Genomic DNA, 12,503 nt, shown 5'->3' on the forward strand with positions numbered 1-12,503 from the left:
GTGCCTGTTCCCCCCCCCCCTTCCCCCCCCCAAAAATGCCACTCTCCTGTGCTCTACAAAACCCCCCTGGTCTGCTCCCTGAGGCCGCAGGTACACCCCTGGTAGCAGACTGGAACCGGAGCACACCTAGTGTCCATAGGTACGTATGATATTTAGGCCTGTTGTGTGGCCATTTTAGTTATAGCGCCATGCACGTTATTTTAGCACATTAGGCCTGCCACTCTGCACTTTAACCTAGATATATTTTATTCAGCTTCATTTATTTCAACAATAGCCATTTTTGCGGTCTTGTTTTAATTTCTCTCTAGCTGTTTTAGCTTAGGCCAGCACTACGTTCTCAAACAAGACATTCTTGCTCACGGCGTGCTTCGTTCAAGGCTGTAGGGAGATAGGTTGCCGGTGAACATGTTAAGTTTTTTCCCTGGTATTCATGGAAAAACATGCATCCCTATGTAGAGACATTTTCCCAGAACATCAGCTGTTTTATTATAAAAACACTTCCTTGCCCCTTACAAGTTAGAGGGAGATTCCAGCCAGAGGACTACGACTTTATGCTGATTGCTTCACTACAGCTGCTTATGCAGACTTTAGGCCTTTGCTCAGGTATGGGGGATGTCTTCCCTGGAGAACCTGAAGGGCAGAACTAGAGCTTAACATGCTGTATGCTATTATATCCTAGGTAGGAATTAGTCCATTGACTCTAATGATAATATGGTAGCGGTATTTCTATGCTTCACTCTCCTTGTCACAATTCTAATCTTGTCATGCTGTATCGTCCTGGTTATTGCAGTACATGCTTTGCTATCTAAGATGCAGTCGCTTCATTAAAACCTTATTGAAACATATACTGCCTCTGTTTGTCATTGTGTATGTATGACCTGTATGTGAGACTAACGTAACTGAGAGAAAACAGATGCAAACTGAGTTACCACGATTTCCTTGAGGAGTCAATTGTGTCATGCGCTCGGCTGCCCAATCATCCCTGCTCTTGGATAGAGATGAGGCACTGCTAGTTAGCCGGAGCAAAACCCGGATTAGGGCGCCAGGTGTCACCTGTAGTGGGTTCAGACTCAGCCTTCCACACCGCAGGCGATTCTGCCGCTCAAAATCCAGTACACTCATTAAAATAATGAGAGCCTATGCAACAGGCCCCTCTTTGACCTCTGCACCTGACCTGCCCTGTGTTGCTGGGCATTTGGGATTGACTTGAACCCCCAACAGTGGGCTGCCAATGCCCCGGAGACTGAACTTGTAAGTGCTTTACTTACCTGACAGACTAACCTTTACTTACTTCCCACAGGAACTGTTGAATTTTGCACTGTCCACTTTAAAAATATCTTATTGCCATTTTATGCCAAACTGTGTACATTGCTGTTTTACTTCATAGTTCTATATTCACCTATGCCAAGTACCTTACAATTTATGTATTTACTTGAATTCTGAATCTTGTGGTTCTAAATTAAATTAAGAAAATTAATATCTTTCTATATAAAAACCTATTGGCCTGGAGTTAAGTCTGAGTGTGTGTTCTCATTTATTGCCTGTGTGTATACAACAAATGTATAACACTACCCCCTGATAAGCCTACTGCTCGACCACACTACCACAAATAGAGCATTAGTATTATCTGTTATTGCCACTATCAACCTCTAAGGGGAACCCTTGGACTCTGTGCACACTATCTCTCACTTTGAGATAGTATATACACAGCCAACTTCCTACATAAATTCTTTACAAGTTTAAGTTTGGAGTAAGTCTGAAAGGCTATGATGATCAGAGTTACTGTACAATAGAACACCTAAATTTTTAAAGCAGTGACCCATCTAGAATACATTTAATAAATGATTGTTTTTCAAAAGAAGTTTGTAGGGATCAGGAATTAAAGATATTTAAATTAGTCTGATGGTTGGCAGTATTGTTTCATGTTAAACTTTGTTCGTCATTTTATATATGCTAGTGAAGTTCTATTTTCTTATTTAGCAATTTCTAGTTTTATGCATTTTCTACACTTTAAAATAAGACATTTGGCTTTCTAATTGAAAAGCAATATAATTATTTACTTTCTCAATCATTTGTTTTTCCAACAGGGGAAAAAGGAGCTTCAGGTGTCTCTGTTCCAAACATTGGTGCTTCTTATGTTTAATGAAGGAGAGGAGTTCACTTTAGAGGAGATAAAACTGGCTACAGGGATAGGTGTGTATCAGATGCAGTTGTTCCATATGTACATTAACAATTGAAATGCTAATACATATTTCTCCTGCAGAGGATGGAGAGCTAAGAAGAACGCTGCAATCTTTAGCATGTGGCAAAGCCAGAGTGTTAACGAAAACGCCTAAAAGTAAGGATATTGAAGATGGAGATAAATTCACCTGCAATGACGATTTCAAACATAAGCTCTTCAGGATAAAAATCAATCAAATCCAGATGAAAGAAACGGTTTGTCTTCAATTTGTTAATCAAGAACATCTTTTCATGAAACAGATGTGCATAATTGTTGCCTCTGTTGCATCAGCAACAGATTATTTTTCTCCTGTTCTGTACATATATCATCACTGTTGATTGTCTACTTATGTGAAATCTGAACTATTGTCTAAATAGTGAGTAGGGTCTTTGTTAATGACACCATGGGTGACGGAACACTCCAAGTTCAAAATACTATTCTGAGCAGCCTTGGCCACAAACAATTATTCAGTTGTAACTAGTTTAATAACCTTCTTGTTTAATCCATTCACGGTCAGGTCCTATATTCATTGTTCTTCTATGCAGGAATGGTTATCCCTGTTGTGGCTCATTTGGTCTTGCAAACCTATGCCTGACAATGTCCACCAGAAATTGTGGTTCCAACCCATTCTGTCGTCTTGCTGATCCTAACTTCAAATACTTCTCTGAAGCAAAAGCATCACTGCTGAAAATGCAGACAAATAATTTGAAATAGCGGTGCAACAAATAAAGGTTTTGTTTGGGGTGGAGTGAAAACCTTATTGAAGAAATAACCATAATCCTTGTCAGGTTGAACTAGAAAAGTCACTAATTTAACCTATGCTTAACCCTGTGGTATCTAGACACAAAACAGTCAGGCTTAACTTAGAGGAAAGGTGTGAAGTAGTTATGCAGCACTCAAACTCGTAAAGTGAAAAAACACCATAAGACAAATCCTACACTAATTTAGAAAAATACAGAAAATGTTAATGAATAAACTGTAACAGAAAGACGACAATCCAATCAATAGAACCAGGGATATGCAATTTTAAATATTTAGATAAGTATAGCATCTAAAAGCACCACTCGCAGTCTGTTTGTGCTAGACTGGGGCAAAGCCACAAGTTCAAGCTGAACGCAATGGAGCACTGGGTGGGTGTAGGGACCAAGTTAGTCCTGCTGAAAAATTACTCTGATTCCAGGCAAGGCCCCAGGACCCAGAGAAGGCATCTCTTTGGGATGAGGTACTCACTGTAACAAAGGCCAGCAAGGCTCCGTCAGGTCCAGTGTAGCAGGCCAGCTGGGCAGTTGCAGGGAGGCCTTTGAAGCTTTCTATGTCCTTATAGCTCAGAACATTAGGTAAGCCAACTGACACTTGGAGTCACTCAGGTTAGCCTGGGATGAAGAGAGCTGGTCCAGTCTTCCTTCTCACAGAGCAGGGCAAGCCTCAAGCAGCAAGGCAGGCCTCTACGGGAACAAGACGAGCCTCAAGCAGCAGAACTGTCCTCCGAGGGAACAAGGCAGGCCTCATGCTGCATGTCAGTCCTCTAGGGAACAAGGCAGTCCTTCTTGCGGCTCAGGAGGATCAGTATTCATACCTGGTGCCAGTGTTTAAAGTGGAGGGACATCCTGGCTACCCCCACATCTGGTTCTTGAAAGTTCTTCCCTTCCCCTACGAAGGCGTCCAGAAATGCCTGGGGTTACAAGACTGTAGGAAGCTGGCTCTGTATATTCTGTATCAAAATGAGATCTAGTGTGCACAGAGTTCAGGGGTTTCCCAAGAGGCTTGACAGAGGCAATAATAGATAATACTAATGCTCTATTCGTGGTAGTGTGGTTGAGCAGTTAGGCTTATCAGAGGGTAGTGTTAAGCATTTGTTGTACACACTCAAACAATAACTGAGAAAGCACACTCAATGACTTAACTCCAGGCCAATAGGTTTTTTATATAGAAAAATATTTTCTTAATTTATTTTAGAACCACAAGATTCAAATTACAGGTAAGTATATTAAATGTAAGGTACTTTACATAGGTAAAGTTAGAACTTTGAATCAAAACAGTAATGGACACAGTGTAGCATAAAATGGCAATAAGCTATTTTGAAAGTGGACACAGTGCAAAATTCAACAGTTCCTGGGGGAGGTGAGTAAAGTTAGCTTAATGTGTTAAGTAAAGCACTTACAAGTTCAGTCTCCGGGGCATAGGCAGCCCACCGTTGAGGGTTCAGGTCAACCCTAAACACCCAGCACCAGCAACACAGGGCCGGTCAGGTGCAGAGGTCAAAGAGGGGCCCAAATAAAATAGGCACTTATGGAGACTAGGGGTGCCGGTTCCAGTCTGCTAGCAGGTAAGTACCTGCGTCCTCGGGGAGCAGACCAGGTGTGTTTTGTAGAGCACTGGGGGGTCGGTCCCCAAACAGGCACACAAAATCAGCGACACAGGGGCGGCTGGGTGCAGTGTGAACACAAGGCGTCGGGTTTTGTATTGGATTCAATAGAGGGTCAAGGGGGTCACTCTGGCGATGCAGGCAGGGCACAGGGGGGGCTTCTCGGGCCAGCCACCCACTGGGCAGGGGTGAGGGCCGCCTGCTGGTCACTCCTGCAGTGGTAGTTGGTTACTCTCGGGCCTGGGGGCTGCGGGTGCAGTGGTTCTTCCAGGTGTCGGGTTGTTTGTTACCAGGCAGTCAGGAGGATCCTCTGGATTCTCTCTGCAGGCGTCTCCTTGGGGGTGCAGGGAGGTCCTCTCAGGGTGGACACGTTGTGGGAGTCTCCTGGGGCTCCTCGCTGCAGTGTTGGTTTCTCTGGACACGGGCCGGGGGTATCGGGTGCAGAATGTTGGGGTCTCACACTTCAGGAGTGAGGTGAGAGTCCCTTTAAAGATGGTTTCTTCTTGGTTGTTTGGGACAGAGCCGCTGTCCACTGGAATTTCTTGATCCTTTGGGTTTGCAGGGCAGTCCTCCGAATTGTCAGAGGTTGCTGGGCCCACTGGATGCGTCGCTGTTGCAGGTTCTTTGAATCTGGAGACAAGACCGGCAGGGCTGTGGCCAAAGCAGTTGTCTCCTTCTCTGCTGGGTTTTCAGGTCAGCAGTCCTTTTTGTTAGGTCATCAGGAATCTGATTTCCTGGGTTCAGGGTTGCCTCTAAATACTAAATTTAGGGTTGTGTTTAGGGTTGGAGGGCAGTAGCCAATGGCTACTGTCCCTGAGGGTGGCTACACCCTCCTTGTGCCTCCTCCCTTTGGGGAGGAGGGCACATCCCTAATACTATTGGGCTAAATCCTCCAATGCAAGATGGAGGATTTTCTAAGGAGGTGGTCACATCAGCTCTGGTCACCTTAGGGGTGGACCTGGCAGAGGGGGTGAGTCCTCCTTGTTTTTCTCATCTTGCCACCAAAAGTAGGGCTGTGTCCGGGGGGGTGGGCATCTCCACTTGCTGGAGTGCCCAGGGTCATTGTAACACCAGGCTTGAGCCTTTTGAGGCTCACTGCCAGGTGTTACAGTTCCTGCAGGGGGAGGTGTGAAGCACCTCCACCCAGGAGAGGCTTTGTTCCTGGTCACAGAGTGCACAAAGGCTCTCACACCCGTTGTGGCCAGAAACAAGTCGAAGTGGCACTCCATTTAATCCTACTAAAAACTGATGCCCTGTTTGCACACTGCACCCGCCCGCCCCTGTGCTGCTGAGGGTGTGTTGTGTGCTTACTTGGACACCGCCCCCCCTTCCAGACCCTCCCCTGGCCACCCCTGTGCTGCTGAGGGTGTGTTGTGTGACTACTTGTAACCCACCCCCCCTCCCCCCGCCTAGAAAATTGCACTGTATCCATTTTTAAAATATCTTATTGCCATTGTATGAAAAACTGTGTACATTACTGTTTTGTTTCAAAGTTATAAGGATTACTATGCAAAGTACCTTTCATTTAATGTACTTACCTGCAATCTGAATTTTGTGGTCGTAAGACTAAATTACCAAAGAATATCTTTCTATATAAAAACCTATTGGTCTGGAGTAAAGTTATTGAGTGTGTGTTCTCACTTATTGCTTGTGTGTGTACAGCAAATGCTTAACACTACCCTCTGATAAGCCTAACTGCTCGACCACACTATCACAAATAGAGCATTAATATTATCTATTATTGCCTCTGTCAAGCCTCTTGGGGAACCCCCGGACTCTGTGCACACTATATCTCATTTTGATATAGCATATACAGAGCCATCTTCCTACATTGGTGGCAGCGGTGGGATCTAAGACTTTGCATTTGCTGGACTACTCAGCCAATACCTGATCACACAACTAAATTCCAAAATTGTCATTAGAAAATTGATTTTTGAATTTTGACTATTTCCAAATTTTTAAAAGTCCTGCTAGGGCCCATCTGTAAGTCCCTATAGGCATTCTCTTTTTTTCAGTTTGAAAGTTTTGTAAAAGTTAGGATTGAAGTATTAGAAGTTGTTTTTAGTTTCTTAAAAGACAATCCCAACTTTAGTAAACAAAATGAGCAGCTCAGAGGACATGGTGATGGAACTTAACCTCACCCCTTACCTCCATCTTGGGATTTAAAGAATCTCTGCAGCCTCAAGAAAATCAAAACAGGTTCCCACCCTACCAAGGTCAAGCTCCAGGAGCTCTTGACAGAGTACACTAGGGACCACCCTACTGAAGGGGAAGACCTCCCCTCAGATTGGGTAGAAGGTGGGGATCTGGAGGTAGAACTCCCCCCTCCTCCCCTAACTATGGAGACCAGGGTTCAAAGAATTCTGTCTCCACAAATCAGACTCAGAGATTCTGGTTCTTCCACAGGGGAGTCTAGTCCCTCTTGGAACATTTAGGACATCGTCAATGAGGAGGACATAGTTTTAGCAAGGATGGCCAAAAGATTAGCTTTGTAGAAACAACTCTGTGCTATAGAAAGGAAGAGACAAAAAATGGGTTTAGCACCCATAAATGGTGGCAGCAGTATAAATAGGGTCAGAGCGAATACGGACATCCTAAAAATCCTCAAAGGGATATTTTCAAAATATGAAGAAGGTGATGATATCAACAAATGGTTCACAGCCTTTGAGAGGGCTTGTGCAACCAGAAAGGTAAGCAGATCTCACTGGGGAGCTCTCCTGTGGGAAATGTTCACTGGGAAGACTCCTCACACTCTCTGGTAAGTATGCAGAATACTATGACATCATGAAGGCTACCCTAAGTGAGGGCTTTGGATCAACTGAGGAGTATAGAATTAGGTTCAGGGGGGCTCACGAAACCTTGAGCCAGTCCTGGGTTGATTTTGTTGACTCCTTAGTGAAAACACTGGATGGTTGGGTAACTGGAAATGTAGTGCATGACTATGATGGGCTTTATAATTTGTTTATAAAAACACATTTTAAGTAACTGCATCAATATCTGTTAGACCTAGGTCCAATTTCTCCCCAAGAATTGGGAAAGAAGGCACACCATTGGGTCAAGACTATGGTAACCAGAACTTCCACTAGAGGTGACCAAAAGAAAGGGGTTACAAAGCCTCCCCGGAAGAAAGTGGGTGACACTCCTAGAAGTAAAGAAAGAGTCCTCTGTAGGCCCCCAAAAACCTGTCCAGGTGGGTGGGAACCAAAACACATCCCAAAACAAAAGTGGGTACCAGTGTAAGGACTAGGATGCCACTAAGGCATGGTGCCACAACTGTAGACAGACAGGGCACCACACCAAGGACACTTCTTGTCCCAAAAACAAACCCCCAAGCAAAACCCCACAGGTGACCAGTGTAGCCATTGGGGATGACTCAACAGATGAGGAGGTCCTCATAGCTTTTAACTGGAAAATGGGCCCAACAGGTGAGTTGGAGTTTCCAGAGGGAAGTAGTAGACACTTCCACCACCTACTGATGATTGGAATCCCAGCCACTGCCCTCAGAGACACTTGTGCCAGTCACACTGTAGTGCATGACCGGCTGGTGCTCTCAAACCACTACCTCCCAGGTGAGACTGCAAGAATAAGTCTTAGCCCAGACAAGGTCACTAATAGGCCTGTGGCTTTAGTCTCACCGAGAAGTGGGTGGGACTTTTAGCTGGATAAGGGTGGTAGCCAGTGCAGACCTCCCCCTTGATTGTATAGTTGAAAATGACCACCCAGAGGTTGGTCAGAGCCCAAGAGAGGAACCGGTCTAGTACCAGTCCTCTCCCAAGGATTCTGGAGGTTCTGCCCCTGCAGTAACTGCAAATAGGCCCCAGAAGAAAAAGAGGAGAAAACAGTACAGGAAAGGTGGACAACCTTTAACCAAGGTTCCAGTAAGCCAAGGAGTTTCTGCTCCAGTAGGGGAGAACTCCAAAGGTGGCACTGGTGAAGTCCAACCTGATCCACAAGAAGTCCTGACTAGTTAGGCAACAGTTAAGCATGAGCGGGTGGCTTCTCAGCCCGCCCTCAGGCCTGGCACCGAAAGCCAAGCTGAAGCCTCCTGCATTGAGCTGGATCAGTCTCGGTGCCAGACCAACAAGCTAAGGCAACGGCTCCGACCACCTCAGCTTTTGCCATTTCGACTCTGACCACCTCATCACAGAAAAAAAGGCCAAGCGCGGCACTGTTTCAGCACCTGAGCCGATACTAGGAATAAGACTGAAAGGCTTGGTCCGAAACCATGCAAAATGCACATCCAGCCCTCTACTAGTTGTTTGGAAAAGGCAGTGTGTAGGAAAGTACCCTCTTTTTGGCATGGTTTATCCCCACGTTTTGCCTATCAGTGTGTTTTGACTGTTAACCAGGACTCCAGTGACTGAGCTCTCCTCCTCTACATTTGGTTGCTTAAGACTTCGCACACCCCACAATTGGCATACCGGTGCCCCCCTGTAAATCCATAGTGTATGGTGCTTAGGTACCCAGGGCATTAGGGCAACAGGTGTTCCCCATGGGCTGCAGAATGTGTTGTGCCACCCATGGGAGCTCAAGCAAAATGTGTCTGCAGGCCTGCCATTGCAGCCTGTGTGAAAAGGTGCATGCACCCTTTCACCGCAGGTCACTGTAAGTGACCCCTATGGCAGGCCCTACTAGCCCAGAGGTCAGGGTCTAAGTACCTGTGTGTGTGTGAGGACACCCCAGCATGAGCAGAGGTGCCCCTACTAACTCCAGCTTCCAGGACTTCATAAGGGCAGGGAAGCCATTTTACCCATGTACTGGGCACAGGTCACCACTACCTGTGTCCAGCCACGTAAGGGTAACTCCGAACATAGGCATGTTTGGTATCAAACATGTCGGAATCATTCCCCAATACTGTTGCCACTTTGGATATATGATTCTATGCACGCTGGGGTCCCCTTAGAGGACCCCAAGCATTGCTCCCACCAGTCTTCTGGGGGTTTCCGGGCAGCCTGCGCTGCTGCCTCCTGCCACCCCACAGACATGTTTCTGCCCTCCTGCTGCTTAGTCTGCTCAAGCACTGGAAGGCAAAACAAAGGAGTTCCTTTGGGAGAGGGAGGCAACAGCCTCCCCCTTTGGAAATATGTATTACATGGCTTGGGAGGGGTAGCCTCCCCAAGCCACGGGTATGCTTTGAAGGGCACATTTGTATAAACCGGTTTTCACCAGTCCCTGCTCTGGCGCAAAACTGGACAATGGAAAGGGGATTGACGTCTCCCATGTCCATCACCACCCCAGGGGTGGTGCCCATAGCTCCTCGAGGTGGTCACTTGATTCTTCCATCTTGAATCCAAGGTAGGCAGAGGCCCATGGGAGCATCTGAGTGGCCCGGTCAAGCAGGTGATATCGCAGCCCCCTCCTGATAGGTGGTCACCCAGCTAGGTGATCAATTCCCCTTCCTGGATGTTTTAGGGTCTCCCTCCAGGGTGGGTCTTCAGATTCAACGTGCAAGATTCCAGCAGGACTATTCTGCATCGTTTACTTCATCTTCTGGCCACCGGGACTGCAACTGTACCCTCCAGGAACCGTCAATCTGCAACTCAAGCGATGATAACTTTGCTTTGCAACATTGTTTCTCCGGCTTCTTCCAGCAAGTGCATTTCCCTGGCTGTGCCTCCTCTGAGGTCAATAAGTCTTCATCCTGCACAAGAAGGAAGAATCTCCCTTGGAGTGAAGGAGTCATTCCCCTGCATCCACAGGCACAACTTCGTGGATCTTCTCTCCTGCCAAACTGCCTGGATCCTGCAGCACAGGTGGTGGTCTGGAGTGGTCCTCCCTACCATCTGTCCAACTTGGATACGGTGACCCCTTGCCTCTCCTTGCAGGACAGTACACCTGTTTACCGTGAAATTGCAGCTACCAAGGCTTGTTTGTTCCTCCTCCAAGAGATCTACAGGCTCTGTGTAGCCACAGCCTCCCCAAAGGCAAAGCACAGTCTCCTGCCATCAATGTGGGACTCCTCTTCAGGTGTGCTGAGTGAATCTCACTGCGTGTGGGACATCATCTGCATCACTTCTGGAACTCTTCTCCTGCTCCAGTGCTGCACAGCGGACTCCTTGTCTTCACTGTCAAACTGGTCCCGCATCTCCAGAAGGGTGAGTAGTGCCTCATGTCACAAACATACACTCAAGCTCGAACTGGACGTGGCCCCCTTCTTTTACAGGTCCTCTTCTGTCAGAATACACCTTTGGTTTCTTCCAGTATTGCTTGGGTCTTGCACAATCCTTCCTTTTCCCAAGTTTACCTGTGGGTTTGGGGAAAAAACAGGTACTTGCCTCTTCTCTACTGGTCGCTGATGGCACCCTGGTACTTATCTTCTGGGGTTCCTAGTTCCTCCAGCTCCCCTCTACCAATTCCACTTCCTTGGGTGGGGGCCCGACTTTAGCACTCCACTTTCTTAGTATATGGTTTGTTACTCCCCCCCCCTCCATCCCCACGACCTTCAGTACTTACTATTGCTTTCACTGTTTTCTATTGCATCTATGCTAATTCCTGACTGCTAATGTACATATAATAGTGTGTTTACTTACCTCCCGTTGGGGTAATGCCGCTATATTATTTTGGTATTTGTGTTACCATAATAAAGTACCTTTTTTTGTAATACTGTGTGGTTCTTTCATGTGTGTAAGTGCTGTCTCACTACAGTGGTGTTGCATATGCTTTGCATGTCTCCTAGATGAGTCTTGGCTGCTTATCCACAGCTATCTCTAGAGAGCCTGGCTTCCTAGTCACTGACTGCACCTCACTAATAGAGGATACCTAGATCTGGTATAAGGTGATAACACCATAGGTTCTCACCACACACCAGGCCAGCTTCCTACAAATAGTTTCCTCAACTCTATGCTTCTTTAATGTATGCCACCCTACTCTACGCTAACCCACTGTACCCTCCTCGACTCTTTCACTCCATTCCACTTCACTCTTCTACTCTCCACTGAACAATATTCCACTGTACACTACTCCACTTTACAGTAGTCCACTCTGTGCCACTCTACTCTACTCCAGTCCACTGTATACTATCCTCCACTCTGTATACATCCACTCTATAAAAGTCTATCACACTTCATGGCACTCTACGACATTCTACTCCACTCTATCCGTGTACACTCCACTGTCCAAATGTATACCGCATTCTTTGCCCATACACTCCAATGTACTCCGTTGATTCCACTGTGCAACACTTTTCTATATGACACACCACTCTACTCCACTGTATGAGACCCCACTCAAATTTATAAGTGTAATACCTACACTACGCCAGTACACTCCACACCACTCTTCTCTGATGCACCAATACACTCTATTGTACTTTACTCCACGTTACAGCACTCAACTCTACTCCATTGTACGAGACACTACCTCACTCTGCGCTACTATACAACAATCCACTCTGCGTGCTCCACTGTTCCACACACTACTGTACTCTAGGCAATTCCACTTTACAACACCCTAGTACACTTTGCCATTCTCTGACACTTCACTCCTGTCCAAACTTTCACTCCACTGTACAACACTGTACTATACTGTATGCCACTGTACAACTCTACAGCACTCTTATACTTGAATCCACTTTACAACATTGTATGCAACTGTGTATGCCACTGTACCCTATTTTCCTCCCCTCTATTCTGACACAGTACTCCACTCGACTCCACTGCACGCCACTCAATGCAATTTTACTCTATAACACTGAATGCCAATCCACTGTACCATACTCTACAACACTCTACTATACACCACTCCACAAAAATCAACTAGTGTATGCCACTCTGCTGTAGTATACATCACTGTCCAATACTGTACAACACCCTACTGTACAACACAGTACTCCAATTTATGACACTTTATTCAACTGTCTGCTCCACCACTCCACTCTGTTTTGCTTGGTGCCACTATAGTCTACGACACGCCTCTCCA

The 12,503-nt window shown here is 46.2% G+C and overlaps 1 protein-coding gene across 3 annotated transcripts in view; it reads left to right on the forward strand.

Annotated features, from left to right (window-relative positions):
- The window catches only part of CUL4B (cullin 4B), a 581,072-nt gene that overhangs the window by 495,788 nt on the left and 72,781 nt on the right, over window positions 1-12,503 (forward strand). For all 3 annotated transcript variants that reach the window (XM_069212058.1, XM_069212066.1, XM_069212075.1), the window contains 2 exons: window positions 2,088-2,193; window positions 2,264-2,436. In XM_069212058.1, coding sequence (XP_069068159.1) covers window positions 2,088-2,193; window positions 2,264-2,436 — 279 coding nt within the window. The remainder of the gene's footprint in view (window positions 1-2,087; window positions 2,194-2,263; window positions 2,437-12,503) is intronic.

Source organism: Pleurodeles waltl, chromosome 2_1 (genome assembly GCF_031143425.1).
Source record: "Pleurodeles waltl isolate 20211129_DDA chromosome 2_1, aPleWal1.hap1.20221129, whole genome shotgun sequence".
NCBI lineage: Eukaryota > Metazoa > Chordata > Amphibia > Caudata > Salamandridae > Pleurodeles > Pleurodeles waltl.